Here is a 22,448-nt window from a genome sequence, read left to right on the forward strand (position 1 = left end):
AGGCCAATCACAGTCATCATCAGCCGTGAAAACACGACATGCAGTTGTTTATAAGGAGGCGCACGGCAGATTAAGGTGAAGGCTTTCATTAGGGTTTGTGACTGGATCTAATGTATAAATCCCACATTAAGAGAATTCTTGTTCATGTAGTGCTTGAACACCTGATGTGGGCATTGCATCGGTTCATTTTGATGTGAAACTGCACAGCCAATTGTAACACAGCTCCACAGGTTTCTAAAAGTAAATAAAGATGCTTGGTTGTGTGCTGTGAACAGAGAGCAAAGAAACACGACACTGACTCCATTTCTTTATTTTTATCTTCCAGCTTCCCTGAGGTAAATGACTCTCAGCACTGACTCCGCCCCTTCATACAATCCCACTACACTACAACTCCCAGCATCCAATGCGGTGTCACCGTCCACCAGATGCATGTGGTGCTCTTTTCTCCCGTGCATCATTAGACAGGCTTTCAGGAATTGTAGTACAAACCTGGTAACCCGGATACAACCACTCAGTTAGCTAACCGTTCACACGTATAAAAACACCTTAAGGAGAACGTCCAGCCTCACAGATCAAAAATCGACTGCTGCAATAAATACATCATTTTTATTGATCGTTAATCTGCAGTTTGGTGTATTTTTCCTATAAAATGTCCAGAAGTAACAAAAATCTCTGTCACATTTTCCTTAAAGTGAGCTTTTTAAAAATACTAGGCGATATAAAAGCAGCAAATCCTCACAGAGAAACCGTCCGTTAGATAACTGTTCAGGAGACAGCGACACAGCTGCATCTGGCGGACGTCCTGAGAAAGTCCAGCACAGGAAGTGGCGTTTGTGGATGATGCAAAAACATTTTGATCATTACCCCACGCTGCAGTGACCCCAGAATAGACAAAGCCCACAGTTAGAGAGCGACCCATGATAGAAAACAGACTATTAAAAAGCCCCACCCCCTTCGCCGCTTGTCCTCTATCTGATGGCCAGCGTGTGGACCTGGTAGAGCTCCTTCGGGAAGTTCTTTTGTTGCTCCTGATGGACGATGCGGAGGCCGGCTTTGCTAACCAGGCTGCACACTATGTTCAGATCGCGGCACACGCTGCTGTCCTCCTCATCAGGGATCACGCCCTCGTATGACACGTTGTCCTTGATGACAATGAGACCGTTGGGCCGCAGCGCCTTCTGACAGCGGCGCAGGAAGTCTATTAGGTGGTCGTCTGTCAGGTGACCTAAGGGTGGAAAGAACAAAAAAATGAATTAGAATGAGGAAAGTTTAGGTCCCACTCCGGGTCAGGGATGAGTTCCTGCCCCAAGTGGAGGAGTTTAAGTATCTCGGGGTCTTGTTCGCGAGTGACGGGAGAAGGGAGCCGGAGATCGACAGACGGATCGGTGCAGCGGCTGCAGCGATGCGCACGCTGTGTTCCCCTGGACAAGCTGGTGGAGGTGGCTGGGGAGAGGGAGGTCTGGACTTCTCTGCTTGGGCGGCTGCCCCCGCGACCCGGCCCCGGATAAGCGGAAGAAAATGGATGGATGGATGGAAGTTTAGGTCATCTAATCGCGCACCATTTTTCATTTGCTTTCCGACTCAGACTCACCAATGACCCACTGGATCCAGATGACATCATAGCGCCCGCTCTCCGGCACAAAGTCCTGCAGGCCGCAGCAGAAATAGTTGCCCACCCTCTTGCTGTCGTCTCCCAGGTACGTCTTGGCTTTGTCCAGGAACTCCTGTGTCACGTCCACCAGGTCAACAGTCTTGAACAGCGGCAGCAGCAGGCGCTTTGTGATCCTACCGATGCCTGCGCCGCAGTCCAGAGCGCAGCCTGAGCCAGTCTTCCCCTCGCCATCCTGCAGAGGAAAGAGAAAAAAAGATGACTAGGGTTTACACAAAGACCCAAGTAAAGCACAATTCAACTGCATCACAAACAAGGAAACAGCAGCACTCGCTCCCTTTGAAGGTCATACAGCTGTTATCACCCATTTTTATCCACAGATTACAAAATAATAAGCTTTTCCTACATATAATCCAAAGCATAATGATAATAATTCACTGGAGAACCCTACAAGGGTCAGATCAGCATGTCGGATTAGTGGCTGCTTGGCACGTGAAAGGTCTTGTTCTCCGGTTTTTCATTTCATTATTAATTTTATATTTTAACAACCAATGTCTGAAAACAATGTTTGAAAACCATGAATTCCCTGTACACAGAGTGCTAACTCAAACATGCTACAATCTTTTTAGAGGTTCTTACGCCAAGGAATTTCTGCAGGAAGGCCTTGGACCCGTTAATGTCGATGCTGGAGATGCTGCCATAGCCTCCCAGCATGCCGTCCACCGTGGGTGGGATATCCTTCCAGTAGTCCTGAGCGTTGGAGTAGAAACTCACCTCGTCCTCGACTATGTCCCCCATCCTGAAAGGAAAATGCACAAAAATGTGAAAATCAATCAATGGCTGAATCATGAAAAAAAAAAAAAAGCTTCAGTCAACATCAAAAGAGATTCAATGATTTTTGAAGGAGGTTAAATTTGCAATATCACTGACCACTCTTATTTTGAAAGTTCAGTTGATGCTAACCAGCTGCTTCTTCCATATAGAGTATATCTGCTTGTTTACACTGAAAGACTGAATTATTAGCGGCGTGGTGCTCCATGGACAGGACTTCTGGACCACATCTGTGCTGTTGGTGTCTTTTTAGTGTTTATAATTCCATCATCTGACCAATGATGTGGCCGCTGTGTGGTTAATTGTATAACAGGCCATCCAAGAAGTCTGAGCTCCAGTTTTGGTGGGTGAAATAGTTGGATTTTTGTTTGGAGGTGTCTGCACTTTAGTGGCTCTAAAAAGATCCAGAAAGATTTCTGCTGTGGCGTCCATGAGGTCACGCAACTGTTTCGAGCTTCAGCTCATGGTCAGACTGACTCACATTCCTGTGGGAAAAATTTAAATACCTGCCTAAAGGAGCCTGAGAGTTGTGCTGCTTTTATTGTTATGATGACAGCAAAATGCTTTTTATTGTCTCCATTCTGGACAGAAGACCGAGCCACACTAAAAATAAATAAAGACACCTGCGCAGAAATAAACAGGCTAGGTCCTGTTTCTGAGCAACAAACCTCACTCTCTGGCACCGGACAGTGGGACATGAGGTCTATCACCTGTTCATCATGAAAGGGGAACGCGCGCGCGCGTGCGTACACACACACACACACACACACACACACACACACACACACACACACACACCAAATGTGGCATCATGTGGCTGCAGTTCAGCTGTCAGCGCCTGTCTTGTGAGCAGGACAGAGTGGATGGTTTAAATGTGCAGAGTTTTGTGTGTTTCACACACGAACAGCCTGACTACAGAAAGAAGCAGCTACATGAAACCATAAAACTGCTATTTATTATTATTATCATTATTAATAATACTTCACACTGGGGCTGTGGACGTAATCACTGCCAGGCTTTAGGACAGTTTTCTGTTATATTTTTCCTTCTTGTATCTGATTTACAGTTACAGAACGAAATACTCGCTTTTTACAGCCAATATTTTCCCCAAATCTGAGTAACTGTGTTATAAGTGGAAGTAAATGACTGTTTATGATTTCTGATTTAACCGAGCAGTTAATAAAGTTTACAAAGTCCTCTTAAAGTGACAGCTGCACCTATATCTGCCTCCCACACCTGCTCACTACAACAAATAACTGCCTGTTTCTGTCGTTTTTAATCAGAAACTTCCCACCTGTCGCTCTCTGTCACTTTTTACGTACTCTCCCTCTCCTTCGTCTGACGCTCTGCACGTGCTAACTTGCACCTAGCCGCCGTCGTTACGCTGTTTCCGCTGTTAAATACCCGCCTCTGCCGGATATCAGCCCGATAGATTCACTCTCCGTGATCACACCGACCTGGTCTGGAGTCAACGCCTGGTCCCACTCCCTCCTCGGCCCCTGTTGAACCCACTCCCGGTGTCTGCTGTGCTTCACTTTTCTATTTGGGACCGTCACACACGGTACGTTACTTCCTCTTTTGGTTTCCTGGGAGAAGAAGCGGCCACAGCGCCCCCTGCTGCCCTTCGTAGACCCACTTCTTTCACCTGTGCTTTTGGACCAGGTCATTTCAGACCCAGGATGAAACATAAAAAACACAGCTCAGGATCATCTCTGCTTCCTGTCAGGGTTACTTATGACTTTCTATAAGAACTGTGGCAGGACAAGGAGAAAAAAAGCCGAGTATAAAACAAAAAGGTCCACACCCATCTGCCTCACCTTAAAAATCCCTGTTCACTTTTCAGTGGTTCCAGTCATCTCTGCATGTTAAAAATTAAATAATAAAGCTACTACTACTACTCATTATTATTATTATTATTATTATTATTATTATTATTATTATTATTATTATTATTATTATTATTATTATTATCTTGCATTTGCCTGAAGTCTGTATTCCAGATGTTCTTCACATCAACTATACTTTCCACTTCCTCCTTGGAATCCAAAGGTGTTCCCAGGCCAGACGAGATATGGAATTTATCCAGGGGGTTCTGGGTCTGCTTTAGGTGGCGTCCTAACCAGATATCTGAACAACCTCATCTTTTTTCAACACGCATGAGCAGCAGCTCTACTCCGCTGTAGTAGTAGTAGCAATAGATGTAGTAGTAGTAGTAGTAATAATAGTAGTATTACTGTATTAAGGTTGAAGAAATTTTTCTAGAGGGTGTCTGAGCTCAGCCTTAGAGATGGGGTGAGGCATTAATAAGGTGGTCATTAAAGCCTCCTCCACACTGAACAAAACCAGCTGAGGTGGTTCAGGCTTCTTCCTGGACACCTCCTAGATGAGTGGTCTGCAAACACCTTATTTTCTCTCTGGAACAGCTGGAAGAGGTGGGGATGGATGGATGGATAAATCCTCATTTTTCTTTTTTCGTTGTTTCATTTTTGTAACATAAAAACAGCACCACTGTCCTTCTAATTCTAAAGCTTAGGTGGAATTTTAACAGCAAAGGAATAAATCTCACAGTAAGCCGATGGAGTTAGAGTAAGAGTCCTATCATATAAAGTGAGATCTCTTTTTACAGACTGACCCGTGTACAAAAGGCATATATACACTTTCAAAGCATACAAACACAACACATCACATAATAGATGTGACAAATGAAACTGCAGAAATATAAATATAACCTTCCTTTAAATCAAAGACTGTAGTTCACATTTGTTGTTTGGGCAGCAGGTTACTTAAATCCCATTTCCCGAGTTCAGTTTGTATACGAAGTACAGCTCATGCTAGAAAGTGAACAGACAGTTTCAGCAATATAGTGTTTAAATTTCTTCAGAGCAGAGCTTGCTGGGCAATCTTTGCAGCAGAGCCAACGATCATTACAACAGTCCTTCACTACATGCACAGGACCATGCTTAACTATTTCACTTCTTCATACAAGATGTGTGAGAAAAGAAATCAGAAACAATAATCCACCCCAGCTGCTTACATTACAAAGAGGTGCAGTTTCATGGTGGAGCTGCAGTGTTTTCATTGAACCACAGGAGGGCAGTACAGTATAGAGCTAAATGGGAAAAAAGGAAAAGGTGGGGAGAACTTCACTGTGATGATTTGGAAAGTTCAGTCTGCAGAGCCAGTCTCCATCTGCATCCAGTCCTCAGCGCTTACACTGCGCAGATACAACCAGCCACATTCCTGCACATGTGCACTCATTAAAAATATAACTGATTATTTCTGTTTTATACCTCCAGAGAAAGGCTTCCTCTCTGAAATATTTAAAACCGTCGTGAAAATAATCCCGTGTTTCAGTCACATCCACTCCGCTGCTGCTTTCAAGCGACACACAGTCAGTTCCTGCGGTCACCAGTGAGAGGAGCTCCAGTGCAAAAGAAAACGAGAGAGAGAGAGAGAGAGAGAGAGGGAGAGAGAGAGCGAGAGAGCGAGAGTGAGAGTTCATTTTTGTCATCGTTTGAGGATTCAGTGCTGAAGAGCTGTTCATTCCTGCACTGAACACACAGCAAACCTCAGTAAACCTGCAGGGACAGCACATATCAAACAATCATGAGAAAACTGGGATGCTCTGTGAGGATATGACACATGTTTGTATGTACAACATACTGTTTGCTCAGGAAACACGTACTCTGCACACAAACAGCAGTTACTGATACTCTTACATGAAAAAGACAAAGAGAGGATTCATCACTGCTTTTTCTGAAAAGCAGTCCATTCCACTCTGAAGTTTACGTTTTTCCTTCTCTGCGTCGTTCACAGCTGACAATTTCCACTCATTGTTTTCCCTTTAGGAGCTTTAAAGTGGCCAAAAATCACCCTATTTCTCACTGCCTGATGGGTCCATCATATCCATATCAAGACTGAACCAAGAGGAATTGAACAAAGTCTGGATGCATGTCATAAATTTGAAAGAGACCCAGCAGTCAGACTCGGCCGAGCTGCCAGTTATGAGTTAAATTGCTTCTTTTTTCAGTGTGAAGCCATGTGCTCATGTTCTAAATCACCATCACTGATGTTACCCACCGGTTTTGGACTCGTTTTGAAGCCTCAGCATCAATGTTTTGGTCAACACCATGTTGGTTTTCTTGGAGTCAGAAGTGACCAAATGAGGATGAGAGGAGTGATGAAGCTGCGTGCACAGACTGTATTAGTGCACCACACAGACAGAGATACCTGCCAAACAGTGCTAAGTAAGTAAGTAACGGGCTAATAAAAGTATATTTAGACCACTTGAAATCAATCATTCCACTTCATGTGAAATCATCTACAAGTGATGTAGCATGGTTACCAATTTATTTATTTATTTAAGACTGGCTGCTCCAGTAAATTCAGCACCTTGAGCAACAATAAATAGGAGACTGTGCCAGAAAAAAGAAATATTTGATGATGAGTGCTCGGGCAAAGACCAGGCCTTTGAGAAAGAGGAACAGGGAAATGGTAAATATCCTATATTTATATAGCGCTTTACTAGTCCCTACAGACCCCAAAGCACTTTACACATTCAGTTATCCACACATTCACACACTGGTGATGGCAGCTACATTGTAGCCACAGTCACCCTGGGGCGCACTGACAGAGGTGAGGCTGCCGGACACTGGTGCCACCGGGCCCTCTGACCACCACCAGTAGGCAATGGGTGAAGTATCTTGGCCAAGGACACAACGACCGAGACTGTCCAAGCCGGGGCTCGAACCAGCAACCTTCCGATTACAAGGCGAACTCCCAACTCTTGAGCCACGATCGCCCACAGAGAAGGTCAAACTAAGCCTGTAAATGTTCAGATTACTGAGGTCACCTGTAGTTTGTGTGGAGGGCACCAACTTGTCACTTGCCGTTTACTCTTTTCAAGGGACTAAAAAAGGAGTAAAAGCTGCTCCTTACCACTGCAACCAACACGTTTCAAAAGGTGCCACTTTTATTTTGAAAGCAAACCGTCTTTGCTTCTGGTTTTCATTGTACTTTTTGATGTTTTACACAGTTTCACTGGCGACCATGGCATCCTGCTAGCGGTTATGGAATACACTGTTTTCCAAAGCGACCCTACTAGTCACCGCTGGTTATGAGAGGGTCACTGAGCCATGACTGACGCCTTAAACAGGTCAGCTAAAAAAAACAAACAAACAAACAAAAAAAACATTTTTTTATTAGGCTACGCACATGTTTATTTCTGCTGTAAAGTTGGACATTATGCCATGGAAGTCTTAGGTAATTGACTCATGTTTGGAGCGGGCCTCAAATGGACATTAAAAGAACTGACCTCATTTTTCAGCCCTGGAGGTCAAAACCGGACCACTAAACCACTGAGGGGGGATTTGATTGGAAGAAAACCCTAAAACATCGTGTAACTGAAAGAATTCTCCAATGAAGAAAGGTCAATAATTACAACAAGCCTAATCCAGGATGGTTTGGTATCATGTAAAACGCCTACGACACTGAACTTATAAATAACCTTGGCATGAGTATGATAATGTGGGCTATATATCTATCTTTCATCGTCAAGTCAGGGAAATGTCATGTTGGATGTTGGAATGTGAAATGTTAAAGACCCACCAGAGATAAGTGCAGCTGATCTGCAAAGACATCTTCAGGGCAGCAGGGCCGCCGCTGAAGAGACCGAGGCCATGGCCTCTGTATTGTTTTGGTGAATTTGAGGGTTTTAATGACCCGAGGACGAGCAGGGTTTTGAAGATGTTATGTTATCGTTGAGAATGAATTCAAAGTCGGTTGTATGTGTTGCTGCTTATTACATTATGACTCAAGGGCTGCAGTTATAGTGGGCTGAATGAATATGAAAACGTGAGCTTACATTGGGTCTGATTTCATTCAAATAAATAAAACACTACAAGTTACGTTTACTTGAACCAGCGTATTTATCTGAAGTGGGGTGGATGTTTATAGGGACAAAGTGATGGATTAGCTTCCAAGTTAAAAATGACTTCAGGTGCACAATGGCCAAAAAAGCAAAAACAAATGTGAAGAAAGCAAGAGCCTAACAGCTGAGAGGCAACATCGCGGCTGTGGCTGCTGCAGAGTTGCACTGGTGCATTTTCTTATAAATATTTCAGGAAGGAAAACTCGCCTCTTCAAACTCCTCCATCCTGCACTCACTGCTGTGGTTTGGACTGCAGTGAAAGAGAAAAGAAATGACCAAAGCTTGGTGGTTCCATTGCATTGTTGAGGCTGTTCAACCCTGTAAATTACTCTGGATGATAAACTGTAAAATGAGCTTTTGAAACACTCATCAGAGCAAGATTTTCCTCAAATATGAAAGGCTGAGGTGAGGTAAATTCATTCAGCTGCCAACTGTCTTAAGAACATATTCATAAGAATACCTATAAAACACTTAATGATGGCTCCCTGAGAGGTTGATAAGAGGTTACTGGCACTTTAAATAAACCTTTGACTCAAACACAATAAGGCTAGGAAACTGTCAAGATGAGCATATTTCTTAGTCAGTAAACTTCCACCAGGTATCTGCTGACCCACGTCGGGTTAGGGTAAGGGTAGGCGGTTTGGTTATGTTTTAACAGCTGATTGAATAACAAATGGCACCTGTTACATCTTGGCCAGTTCTTCTGTCATAGGTGTTTCCATGTAGGTACACAAATTGGAAGAAAACACAATAAAAAGAGGAGGATTTTAATCCATACTGTACTCATAAAACTAAACTTACATCACTGATAACATCCATCCATCTATCCATAACTTATCCAGGGCAGCTAAGAGATGCAATCTGGTGTCTACCCAGTAGCCTCCTCCCAGTTGGAAATGCCCAGTACAACTCACTGAGGAGGTGCCCAGGAGGCCTCTTAATCAGATGCCCGAATCATGTCAGCTGGCTCCTTTGATGTGGAGCAGCAGCAGCTCTACCCTGAGTCCCTCCTGAATGACTGAACTTCTCACCCTATCTCAAAGGGAGAGACAAGCCACCCTTTGGAGAAAGCTCCTTGTATCCATGCACTCATTGCTTTGGTCGCCACACAGAGCTTGTGACCAAAGGTGAAGGTAATGAAATTATATTTGAAATTCATTTTATACAGCCTGCATAAAATCAGACAGTGGGAAAAACATGGGGCAACGTACCTGAGATGAACTTTCTAATTCATCCTTGGGAGGTTGTAATTTCTCTTGGTCCAGCAGACCAACACCAGTAGTAGCCATCACCAGCTACAGCCCAAAACGGATGAGTTGGAGTATTATTTTGGACTGGCCAGAATAAGAGCTGGGATACTGTCCTCTAGTAAAATGATTGTTGTGTTGTCTCAAATAGGTGAAAATAATACAAATAAGCCTCAAAATATACCCATGAGACCCAAGAAAATTCCACATGTGGGAAACTGCAAATATACAAGAATGTGTTCATAAGTAATACATATCTGCTGTGCTTTTAATCATTCAGTGAGGTAGTCTGGATTTATAGTTTGAGTTAGCTAAACAAGTAAAAGAATATGAGTTCATGTGGGTATTTTTGGTAATGTGTTTGGCTCGTTGCTGTTTGTGTCCATAAAAAAAGCTGGATGTTAACCTAATAGAAATCCCCTAATTCAGTGACCTGGAGGATGTTAAGATGTTAAAAGTAACTCTCTGAGCCTGTGTTACTCAGTCCACGCCACTCACATTGGACCTAAAGACAGATGGAGGTGTGGTCCACCCATGAGGCTGCAGATGGAGAGACGGACAGAAGGAAAAGACAAAGAGACAAACAGAGATGCACCAAGAGGCAGACAGAGATACACAGCTATTCAAACTTTGCTGTTCCATCCCAGCCTTATTGGAAAAGCCTCTACAGTGAGCCCAGCACTGAAATTAGATATTGATCCTGTGCCTCCTCCCCCTCCTCCTTTGGCTCTGCACACATTCCCTTCGCTTTCATTTAGTCCTTCTGACTCTTGAGATTCATTCGACTGGGAATCTTCTCATTTATGCATCCTTGATTCCACCCCTTGCATCCTCACACTTAGGACATAAGAGGAGGGACGTGAGGAGAGAATAACTGATGCACCTTCAGATTATTGAGATTAGTCAGTTATATGTGCTGTGAAAAGCTATTTCTTTATTAATTTGGAAGATATAGAAGAATATTATTGACCTTATTAGTAAGTCATTTTATACTTAGGTGTATATTTAATTAAGACTCAGTGGGAAAAGACAAAATTAATGAAATTAAAAGAGCATTTGCAAAAGATGCAATATCATTTCATCCAGCTAAGGTTAGGTTTAGAAAAAATATGACCTAGCAGACATGCTTGTCTGTCTGACACATGAAGTGTAACTCTTCTAGAAAAACATTAAAAAAAATCCCCATTAAAAATCACTATTTAGTGTAATCTTGTTTCTCAAAAGGCTTTTTGGCACACAGTTTAAGATTCAATCCTGCATTCTTCCTACTGGCCAGCAGGAGGACTACTTCTAAGCTCTGGAGCTTAAAGAAAGGAAGCCAGCGCTGGAATGCTAAAAACTGCAGTTCCTCTAATGTCCACTTAAGGCTGGCTCCCACAGGTGGATGGTGACACAGGCGGCTGTAGCTGACCTCCAAACCATGTTTGTGCTGCTGGTGCTTTATGGATGAAGCATGCTAACCAAGCTTGCTAACCTCTTATAAGCACATAATAAACCTGACAGACGTGAGTGTGCCTGATTTTTGTATCAAGTCTTGTAAAAGTCTCAAACTGAGCACTGCAAACACAGACTAAAAACATGGAACATTTAGCTATTCAGCTTAAAGCACAGACTTCTCTGCACAGCCTCTATTTTCTAACACACAGATGATTTAATTCCCCTTAAAATGTGATCATGAACGCAGCACAGGAACATATGGACATAAAATGTTCGAGGCTGGTTTTTCTCCCTTCAGCTCTGCAGTTCTTCCTTCCTTTGCCATCGTGTACATATGAAACGCTGAAGCACACAGCAAATGTTCAGCAGGCGTGCGTCATTGTGGTGACTCATGGACGCTTGAGCACAGTGTGTGCGTTTGTGTATTGCTCACAGTTACACAAAACCCAAAGTTCCTGGAAGCAAGAGGCAGTCTGAGAGTAGACATGTTCTCTATATCAACAAATTAATCTCTACAACAAACCTTTTGTGTGAACTTCAGCAGTCGAGCCTCTCACTGTTGAATGGGAGTGTTGTTGTCAGCTCAGCTGGGATTCCTACTGTGTTACCTCTTTATTAAAACCATATTTAAGGTCTAAAAATGAGCCATGATCTGTTAATTAAAAGAGCTGAGCTTTGAAGCCTGAACTGAGTATTTCATTTATATTATATTCAACTTTTATGGCAACTGGGGGTCCAACTAAATCGGTAGAAACTTTGACTTTGAAATTTAGGCTGTAGTACAGTTGATAATTAAGCCTATTTAGCAAAATAACTGGTCAACTCGAGTCTCTGAACTGGACATCTGGACTGTGTTTGTGCTGTTGGTGCCATTTGGAAAAATTTTTAATGCAGTTATCTGAGAAACAATACAGCTTGCTGTGCAGTTAATTGTACTAACAGACCGTCCATCTGCGCTTTGGTTTCAGTGGGATTTTATTTGGATGTTATGGTCGTGTTTGTGAGTTTCTGTTTGGTTTGTTATCTCTGATGTTTCTTATTAGAAATGTTATTCTGTGTTGACTGTTCATGTTTTGGTATTAATCATTTTTATTTTGTCTCCTCTTGCTTAAATCACCATTTGTGTGTTGGCTTTTTCCATGTTTACTTGTTTACTGTTTAATTTTGACAATCATTTTGTCTCTTATTTCTTCCTCAGGTTTACTTCCCCGCTTCATTGTCCTTGATTAGTTTCAGCTGTGTTTTGTTTTCCAGGTGTTTCCTCTCTGTCTGATTAGCGCTCATTGTGTCTGAGAGTATTTACATCATTATAGTATTTTTTATTTTATTTTCCTCTGTTCTTTGTGTGAGTATCTATTTATCTGCCCTTCAGTGCGTTTTGAATATGTTTTGGATTTTGGATCAGGCAGTGTGTTTGTTCCCCATTATTTTGTTCTTTGGTAATGGACTTCTGCTTTCCACCTGGTAAGTAGTTTATTCACATCTGTCTTTGAGTCCTTATCACTTAATTATTACTCATCCCACTCATTCAAATATAACCACTGCTGGATTAACACCAAAACAGTATAGGCCGATATGCTAACATTAAGGCTCATGGTCACGGTCACTTTTACTATACATTCAATGGTAGTCCCACTGTGTACTGTGGTCTGAGAATTGTCCTTCTCAGACCACAGTACACAGTGCAAAGGTGAGGGAATGCACTTATGTTATTGTCTGCTCATGCTGTGCACATTATGCTCATTCAGAACAAAACAACCACACCAAGACCCCTTGGAGGAAGTAGTCTGGATCCAATTCCAAAAGAACTCCAGAGCAGTTTGTTGATGGTGAGAATGGGATGCGACTTCAGTGCAACTTGAAGTTTAAGCTAAACACCTTCACTTAGTCACGTATGCTTTGCATTTTGAGATGCAGCAGACGTGAAGAATACAGATTTGCCTGAAATGCAAATATTAGGAGTAAACTCTAGATGTACTAGTCCAGAACACAGCACTTTCTTCCCGTATTTACTTCGGTTGCTCCCACCCCAGACTCTTCTGGCCAATGAGAAGACTGAACGTTCTCACGTTTGCTCAGTATTTTTCTCTGCATGAAAGGAAACCAAACCAGAACAAAATCTACAAGTTTTCACAAATGAACAAATGAACTCCAAGTGTGATAGTGTTCATAGAGCAAAACAAAAACAGAAACCACCATCTACTTGGATTCCTTTAGCACTGTTCTGAACCAATGCACTTTGAGAGGGTCCTTTTATGTATATTACATGTATATTGCAGCCGTTCACTCACTCATCTCACTGAGGACCACTTATCATCTTACTGAGCTAAGAATCTCCCCTCACAAATATGAAACATTTCACGTTGTAATGGTCCAGCATGTCCAGCATGAGACCATTTGGTGACTAACTTAGTTATTGTTATTTAACAAATTTATTAAAAGAAACAATTTTCACAAAGAAATTGGAAGAGGAAGGACTTTATCAGGCACTGACAGGTATTTGAATCTCCACATATAGATATTTGTAGGTAGGTGTATACAGATAGACGTGTCTGTATATACATATATATACATGCATGTGTAAAAGTATCCACATAAATATTATTATATAAATAATAATATTTATTTATTAAAACTATTAAATTACTAATAAATAAAAGATTATGTGTTGTAGGTAAGTGAGTATGGGTGTACATGTATATAATAATAATGGATTGCATTTATATAGCTTTTTTCGAGACCCTCAAAGCGCTTTACAATGCCACTATTCATCCACTCTCACATTTACACACTGGTGGAGGCAGCTACAGTTGTAGCCACAGGTACCCTGGGGCAGACTGACAGAAGCGAGGCTGCCATATCGGGCCATCACCAGTAGGTGAAGTGTCTTGCCCAAAGACACAACGACCGAGACTGTCCAAGCCGGGGCTTGAACCAGCAACTTTCCGGTTACAAGACGAACTGCCAACTCTTGAGCCACGATCGCCCCCTATATATTACATTTGTGAATGCAAAGGCGAGGGAATGAGATGAATGTAGACAGAAAGGAGACAGATGTTTAGATTTTCCTTCTCTCTCTCTAAAGGACAAAATGTAATTTCTTTTTTAAAATATACAACTGATTAATATATTCGCTATTTTTGTTTTGCATTTTCAAACTATGAGTTACACTTTTTTTGTAATGTTCAAAATAAACATCTATCCATCACTTCCGCTTAGTGTTTTCAGGGTCGTGAGGGGTGCTGGAGCCTATCCCAGCTGTCATATGGCAAGAGGTACACCCTGGACAGGTCGCCAGTCTGTCGCAGGGCTAACACACAGAGACAGACAACAATTCGCACTCACATTCACTCCCGCATTCACACCTATGGGCAATTTAGATTTTTCAATTAACCTATCCCCTCAAAATAAACAGTAATCTGATTTCTTCATTTATATCAGACGGTCTGACGAGACCTTTATTCCATGTGGAAATAACATCAACATCCTCTTGTCTGTGTCTGTTTTTTCTTTGATTTTTACCCAGTAAATAAGGTTGAAGCAGAAACCTCGTCTCCAAGGTCAAAACTGGTTGTGGTATGATGGGGTTCATGGTGAACAAAATAATCATGGTGACGTTCAAGAACTACACTCGATGGTAAACCTACATTGAGGAAATACTGCCAGCAGATGGTTATTCAGCATCCACACGTTTGCTGGGTACTTTTACTCATTGTTTACGTCTAGATCCTAAAACCTACTTTGTTAGATTTAGAAAACAGTAACCCTGCACCTTAAAAATTACAAGCTGGGAGTGACTGACTCACGTCATCTTTACTATGTCCTGGCACAGGACAGCATGCAACGTGCCACTGGTTTGACAAGACAGTTTGAGTTCCCAGAAATGAGAACATGGTTTATTCAATGGAGGAAAATCAGACTGAACGCTCCTCTCGCTTTTAACAATGTGATGTGGGAGGTCTCTCTATAAATGTCACAAGTTCCAAGAGTTTCACTGGGAGGGACACATGGACTAACAGAAGTTCAGATTTTTCTGCACCACTGCTCCTCTGTAGCTCAAAGTAGTCAAGAAAAACAATAAAGTTTTAAAATGTTCAAAAATCTTAGAACATTTGCACAAACCGTGTCTTGAGGATGGTTAGGAGCGTGACAGAAGTGAGGATTTGGCTTACTTTTATGAAACTAAAGGAGCTGCCGACTTGACAGCCACCACCACAGACAAGCTCCATTGTCGTGCCAGCAGCTCCTGCTGTGACAAGTCTGCGAGGGCGACATCAGATCTGCAACCCCTCGACAAGCCTGCCATTCAAACACAGCTGTAAGTAGATGAAAACACAATCAATGAGAACACTAAAGAAACTCTTTCAAAATAAAACAGGAAAGACTAAACTTAACTCGGTAAACCTTCAACTAATACCCAAACACATTGGATTGAGATCAGTACAAAAAACTTGAAAGTCACATTTTATTCATCTTGGTTAGAAGGGTGGATGACTATGTGAAATGTTTATTGTGAACACAGATTGTATATAAAAAGACAGGTAACACCAGTATGAAAGTACCCTAAACCTGCATTCTTTTAACAGATAACAGTTTGTCTGGTATATCTCAGCATGGTGTGTACTTAAAAATTTTGAAGAAACTGGACAAGTGGACAATAAAGAAGTGTCAGGTCTAAAGAACTATCTACAGCAGATGAACATGATCTGAAAGTCATGTCCATATAAGAAATAGGAAAAAAAATCCAGGAAAGACCTAACAAAGGACTCGAGATCATTTAGTCCCTTAGCTGATCCATATGATGTTCACTGAAGCCTCATCAGAGATGGTCTCAGTGGAAGGACAGCTGTCAAGAAGCCATTTTCATGGAAGGGCAACATCTTACATTTTAGAATGATGAAACTGATGGCAATGATCCCAAACACACTGTCAGTGCAGAAAAAGCATATCTGGATAGAAAAGCACAGAGTGGAACACTGCCAGTCATGGATTGGCCTCCCCAGAGCCCCGACCTTTTTTAATGCTTGAATGATTAATAAGTCAGGTTATGACTTAAAATCGTCAGGTACAAAGACTGGACTGAAAATGTGTGAAAAAGCAGCCAATAACTAAAGAAAAACTCTGAAATACTTTTATAAATAAAGACCACTTAAAAAAAATATACAAGAATGTCTTTCTCCTTTTGAAGCAAACTATATGGAAATCAGCCCTGGCTCAAGATTTTTGCACAGCATGCAAACAAAACAAAAAACATATAAGGATGTTTTAAAATGCACATAAAAGCTGAAAGTCGCTTGTAAACAGTACACAGTATAGTGCAGGGAGAGTGCACAGCCATATTATAATAAAAGCAAACATATGCATGCTCCGGCAGTTATACACTGTAGTGTGTGCATTTGTACAATTGGATCGATTCATTTAAAGAGAATACATCTAAGGAACTACAGCTACACAAACAAGACATATTTATCATGCTAATAGTGGTTAGTAAAACCCTGCTCCACGCACTAAAATGTAATAAGAAAAAAAATCCACCTCCTGACATGTGTTAACCTTTGGTGTTATCTCATATTCAACAGCGGTTTGCTTCTGTTTTTTTTTTTAAATTTTATTTTAGAGGAACGTTACAGAACAGAAACAGAGCAAGCCACGAGTGCTCGCCAAGAAGAAAATAACAACCAGTGCTTTACTCCCCCTCCCTTCCTATATCTTCTTTCTCTCTCCTCCTATCTCCCTTGGGCTCACCTTCACTCATCACCTCATCTATTTTTCCCCTTCTGTTGCCAGGCAACAGACAGGAAAAGCATCACTTGGAGACGTCAAAACCACAGGAAGAGCTCACAGAAAGACGCATCACGAAGATGTGCCATGAAACATCAAGGATTTAGCCAAATAAAACCGCCTCTCTCCGTGATGGGAAATGCCACGGGGTCCAAGAAAGATGTCAAGGAGGACGTTTGGGCCATAGCAAATGTAAATACAATGAGGAGGAACTCAGATTTGGTAATTTATTCAGCACAGCTCATCCTGTGTATGGGAGCAAATGCTTTGTTATTTATATCCAGCACAGCAGTGGGCTGAAAGAGTCCATAATGAATAAACTAGCAACAAAGGATCATGCACTGTGGCTTAAATGAAAACAAATTTAAAGATAAAGGAAACTGGCATGATCTTTAAAATGGTGTCAACATCAGTGTATCAGGTAGTATGAATGTGATTAAAAGGAACAATGAAAACCCCCAAATCCCTCAAAATATGCACGTTTGATCTGTTAAAGCTGATTTAATCGCACCATCGAGCTGACAAAACAAACTACAGCAGTTCCTCCCGTGGCCACTTGAGGCTGCCTCCAAATGTGAGTCAATCCCCATAGACTTCCATTTTAAAATCAGAGGGTTGTTTTTGTTATCCATTCATCGGACTATTATCAAGGCTTCCAGTTTGCTCTGATGGTATTAGGGGTGTGGCCTCTTTGACTGGCAGGTGGATGGTGAAGCAGGCAGCTATAGCTGCTAGCTGTTTGCTAGGCTTCACATCAGCTAAACTGGAGTCCCTGAAGTGGACCTCTGGACCGTGTTTGTGCTGTTGGAAGCTTTTTAAAGCAATTATGTGACATTCTGTCTGATATTCTATTTGGATGGTAGTCAAAGGAGCTTGCAAAGAAAAGCGTCTGGACTTCTTTAAGTTGCTTGAAGACGTTTCACCTCTCATCCGAGAAGCTTCTTCAGTTCTAAGGTCAAATGGTGGAGAGTCCCAGATATAAACCTAGTGGGAGTAACCCCCCACAGAGGGACAAAAGGACCCCCTGATGATCCTCTAATCGCCTGAGCCAAGGTGTGAAACTGGGTGTGGGTCCCAATCAGCCAGAGTTTCGGTTGAGCTCATTGTGAAACCTGGCCCCGTCTTATCATGCGAATTCCTGAGATCAGATGGCCCAGGATGTGAGTGGGCGTTAAGGTGTCTGGGAAGGGATCTCAAAACTGGATTATAGATGGCAGAGAGTTGGTGTCGTAAACCCCCGCCTCTGTTCAAAGATGGTTGCTCACAGTGGACATAGATGGCTTCTTTCACTCCTCTTTCAAACCATCTGTCCTCTCTGTCCAAAATGTGAACATTGGCATCCTCGAAAGAGTGACCTTTATCCTTAAGATGCAGATGGACTGCTGAGTCTTGTCCTGTGGAGGTGGCTCTTCTATGTTGTGCAATGCGCTTGTGAAGTGGCTGTTTGGTCTCTCCAATGTAGAGGTCTGGGCATTCCTCGCTGCACTGTACAGCATACACCACATTGTTAAGTCTGTGTTTTGGCATTTTGTCTTTCGGGTGAACCAGTTTCTGTCTGAGCGTGTTGCTGGGTCTGAAATACACTGGGACGTCATGCTTGGAGAAAACTCTCCTGAGTTTCTCTGATACACCGGCTACATAGGGGATGACAATGTTGTTGCGTCTGTCCTTCTTATCCTCCCTCGCTGGTGTCTGGTCTTCTTTTCTGTGCCTCTTTGCTGACTTTAAGAACGCCCATTTAGGATAGCCGCACGTTTTGAGTGCTTCCTTTACATGTGTGTGTTCCTTCTTTTTCCCTTCAGGCTTAGAGGGAACATGTTCTGCCCGGTGGTGTAGGGTCCTAATTACTCCAAGTTTGTGTTCCAGAGGGTGATGGGAGTCAAAGAGGAGGTACTGAGCTGTGTGTGTGGGCTTCCGGTAAACTTCGATGTCGAGGTTGCCATTCTCTTCAATGTGCACAGCGCAGTCCAGGAAAGGCAAACAGTCGTCCTTTGTGTCTTCCCTGGTGAACTTGATGTTTTTATCCACATAGTTAATGTGCGCAGTGAAGGATTCCACTTCTTGTGTTTTGATTTTGACCCAGGTTTCGTCTACATATCTGTACCAGTGGCTGGGTACTCTTCCTTTGAAAGAGCCAAGAGCCTTCCTTTCCACTTTCTCCATGTAAAGGTTGGCTACAATAGGTGACATGGGGGAGCCCATGGCACAGCCATGTTTTTGTCTGTAGAAGCCTTCGTTGTATTTGAAGTATGTTGTGATGAGGCAGAGGTCTAACAGTGTGCAAATCTGATCGGGTGTCCTGTCCTCCAAGGAGCTGTCTTCTTGTAGTCGTTTTCTGACAGTCTCCACGGCCTCCGTGGTGGGTATGCAAGTGAAGAGAGAGACTACATCAAAGGACACCATGGTTTCATCTGGATCCAGGGTAAGTTTCTGGACCTTGTCGGTGAAGTCGGTGGAGTTCTTGATGTGGTGTGGGGTGTTCCCCACGAGAGGAGCAAGGATGGTAGCAAGGTGTTTTGCAATGTTATAAGTGGCTGAGTTTATGCTACTGACTATGGGTCTGAGTGGGACAGCTTCCTTGTGGATTTTAGGAAGTCCGTAAATGCAGGGTATGGCATCCCCTGGGTAAAGGCGGTGATATGTAAGGCGGTCAATGATTTTGTCCTTTTCAAAGTCTTGAAGGCAAGCTATAACTTTCTTTTTGTAGCTGCTTGTGGGGTCTCGCTTTAGGGCTTCGTAGGTATTGTTGTCACTGAGGAGAGTAGTGATCTTTGTATGGTAATCTGTAGTGTTTAGGACCACGGTGCATCTTCCCTTATCAGCTGGTAAAACAGTGATGTTGTGGTCTTTGCTCAGGGAAGCAACGGCCTTCTTTTCTTGTATTGTGAGGTTGGACGGAGGGACTTTGGCACTGGAAAGCGTGGCTGAGACTTTCATCCTGATTTGCTCTGCTTCTGTCTGTGATAATTTATTAATCCGTATGCCGGATTCTGTGGCTGTGATGAGGTCCACTATGGGCAACTGTTGTGGAGAAATGGCAAAATTGAGTCCTTGGCTAATACTCTCTTTTCAGGTTCAGTGAGAATCCTGTCTGAAAAGTTCTTTACCCATTTCTCCTGACTGTCTTCAGGTGTGTTTTCTTCTATGTCCACTGTGAGCGACCATCTTTGAACAGAGGCGGGGGTTTACGACACCAACTCTCTGCCATCTATAATCCAGTTTTGCGATCCCTTCCCAGACGCCTTAACGCCCACTCACATCCTGGGCCATCTGACCTCAGGAATTCGCATGATAAGGTGGGGCCAGGTTTCACAAGGAGCTCACCCGAAACTCTGGCTGATTGGGACCCACACCCAGTTTCACACTTTGGCTCAGGCGATTAGAGGATCATCCGGGGGTCCTTTTGTCCCTCTGTGGGGGGATACTCCCACTAGGTTTAAATCTGGGACTCTCCACCATTTTACCTTAGAACTGAAGAAGCTTCTCGGATGAGAGGTGAAACGTCTTCAAGCAACTTAAAGAAGTCCAGACGCTTTTCTTTGCAAGCTCCTTTGACTACGATGACCTGGATGACTGAGAACCTTCACAGACTATTTGGATGGTACTTAACACTAGCTAGCAGGTATCTGTATCACACACCGTCATGTCCAAATATGACGTAAGTGGGAAAGATGTGGAGTCCAGATGATGTCCCAAAAAGATGACATCTTTTTGTGTCGAGTCTCAGTTGTCTTCCTACATCCTACTTCAGTTCTGATGCCCTGCCTATAGTATGTGTTACGTAAGGCCCAAAATGGCCTCCGTACAAGAAAGTAGTAGCTCTAATATTGACCAGTAACGAACCACCACACGCACACTGTAATGGGTTACACAAGATTTATTTGTTCTTTCTCCGGGTAACACTACTGGCTGAAGACACAACTCTGGCCAGGAATCCAAGGCCCAAAGCCACCGCGGTCAGGGTTGTTAGCCTGGTTACAAACAGGGGAAAGGTGGTCATTTGGAAGAACAAGCAGCCAAAACGTATCAATCCTGCATCTTCCTCAAAAAGGCTTGCCACCCACCTTTTCAGGCCTGACTTCGTTCGAGGTTGGGTCTCCACATCACATCCTGGGAGCTGGAACTTCCCCAAAACTGGTCCAGTTTCCTTGTCAGGGGCACAGAGAGTCTCCAGTCCAGTGTTTGTTTTCCTGCCTCCCAGCACATCCACTCACATCCCAATAAGAATGAGTCCTCCCTCCAACATCCTCAGATTATTTCAAAAGCAAAACCAGGCCAGGTTAAAAATCTTTTCCGTTAAAATGTGCACACTTCATCCTGGATCTTCGAGGCTTCCCTGCTACACCAGTGTCCTACTAAAAAAACAACGACAACCCCTACTTCCTGTTTCCTCTCCCCTTTATAGAGAAGGGCTCCAATCCTCCCCAATCAGCTGCTCCCTGTATTCAACTCCAAATAGCTGGCAGCTGGATTAGAGTAGAATCTCCACTCCCACATGGGTGTGGTCCACACCTCACATCAAACACAAAGAAACACCAAAGCATGCAATTAATACAAAACAAAATCTAAAGTAATGCCAACCCAAAAGCTTAGTGGGGGATTCTCCCCATCCTTTTCCACACAGCAAAATCTCCAGTGTTAAATTAACACTAGAGAGTGTCTATATGGGTCCAGACCTCTGAGTGTTAAATACAACACTGTTGAGTGTTAAATTATGAATTATAAATTATGTAATGGCTAACACTGAGCAGTGCTGATTTTCTAACACTGGAATATTTCTAACATTTTGAGTTATTTTCCAGTGTTAGAAAATCAGCACTGCTCAGTGTTAGACTTTGTTAATCTTCAAAACTGACTAGGTTACTTTTAAACATATAACACTGTCAAAAGTGTTAATTTAACACTCAACAGTGTTGTATTTAACACTCAGAGGTCTGGACCCATATAGACACTCTCTAGTGTTAATTTAACACTGGAGATTTTGCTGTGCACCATGCTATACTCTGTAACATATGTCCATATGTTTTTCGGTGCAATAAAGCATTATTACCTCATTCTTTGATTAGTTATGGCCACCTTGTTGTCTCCTTCTCAAGAACCTCACCCTCTACCTGGTGATTTGTATTTTATTAGTGTGTTATAGATAAGCTTTTAGCCATCTTTAGTTGGCCTCAGAGCATCCTCGAGCATGAGCAGCATGCCTGAAATACCTCATAGGTGAGGTTGAACGATGTCTCTAAGCTGACTTGGGAACTGAAAGAACTAGAGAAGGTGTTTGGGAAGAGGAGTTGATGAAAATGGATAGATGATTGAGAACTTTAGTTGAGGACTTTTAGTTGAAGGACCGAATGTTTGGGAAGCTTTTCACTCTAGTCTTGAGTCATGATGATTTCTAGCAGATTGATAGTGCCAAAATGCTAAAGTAAGGCTTTAAAATGAAGAGTCCTCAGACACAGGAAGACATCACAATGGCTAAAAATGACTATGGCTAAAAAATGGCTGTTGGTATGTATAAAATGGTAATTGCAGTATGTGGTGTAAAACTGGCAATCCTTTGGCCTTCTAGGGTAAGTTTTTCTAACCTGTGGGCTACACCTACTCTTACATCTTATCA

At 42.6% G+C, this 22,448-nt stretch overlaps 1 protein-coding gene across 2 annotated transcripts; it reads right to left on the bottom strand.

Annotated features, from left to right (window-relative positions):
- Positions 1 to 294: 294 nt before the first annotated feature.
- Positions 295 to 4,055, bottom strand: ntmt1 (N-terminal Xaa-Pro-Lys N-methyltransferase 1). 2 transcript variants are annotated; one of them, XM_004561899.3, is made up of 4 exons: positions 3,898 to 4,055; positions 2,249 to 2,408; positions 1,592 to 1,844; positions 295 to 1,225 (listed from the first exon to the last, which is right to left on the bottom strand). In XM_004561899.3, the coding sequence occupies exons 2-4, from the start codon at positions 2,405 to 2,407 to the stop codon at positions 969 to 971; spliced, it is 669 nt and encodes a 222-aa protein (XP_004561956.1). In that variant the 5' UTR covers position 2,408; positions 3,898 to 4,055; the 3' UTR covers positions 295 to 968. The 2 variants fall into 2 exon arrangements, with proteins under 2 accessions (XP_004561956.1, XP_076742368.1); XM_076886253.1 differs by having other exon boundaries at positions 3,849 to 4,003.
- Positions 4,056 to 22,448: the final 18,393 nt, after the last annotated feature.

Source organism: Maylandia zebra, linkage group LG7, assembly GCF_041146795.1.
Source record: "Maylandia zebra isolate NMK-2024a linkage group LG7, Mzebra_GT3a, whole genome shotgun sequence".
In the NCBI taxonomy this organism is placed as follows: Eukaryota; Metazoa; Chordata; class Actinopteri; order Cichliformes; family Cichlidae; genus Maylandia; species Maylandia zebra.

Coding starts and splice junctions, on each gene's coding strand:
- ntmt1 (XM_004561899.3), bottom strand. CDS start 2,407: ATGGGGGACATAGTCGAGGACGAGGTGAGTTTCTACTCCAACGCTCAG. Junction 1,845..2,248: donor TCCTGCAGAAATTCCTTGGC/GTAAGAACCTCT, acceptor TTTCCTCTGCAG/GATGGCGAGGGGAAGACTGG. Junction 1,226..1,591: donor CTGGATCCAGTGGGTCATTG/GTGAGTCTGAGT, acceptor TTCCACCCTTAG/GTCACCTGACAGACGACCAC.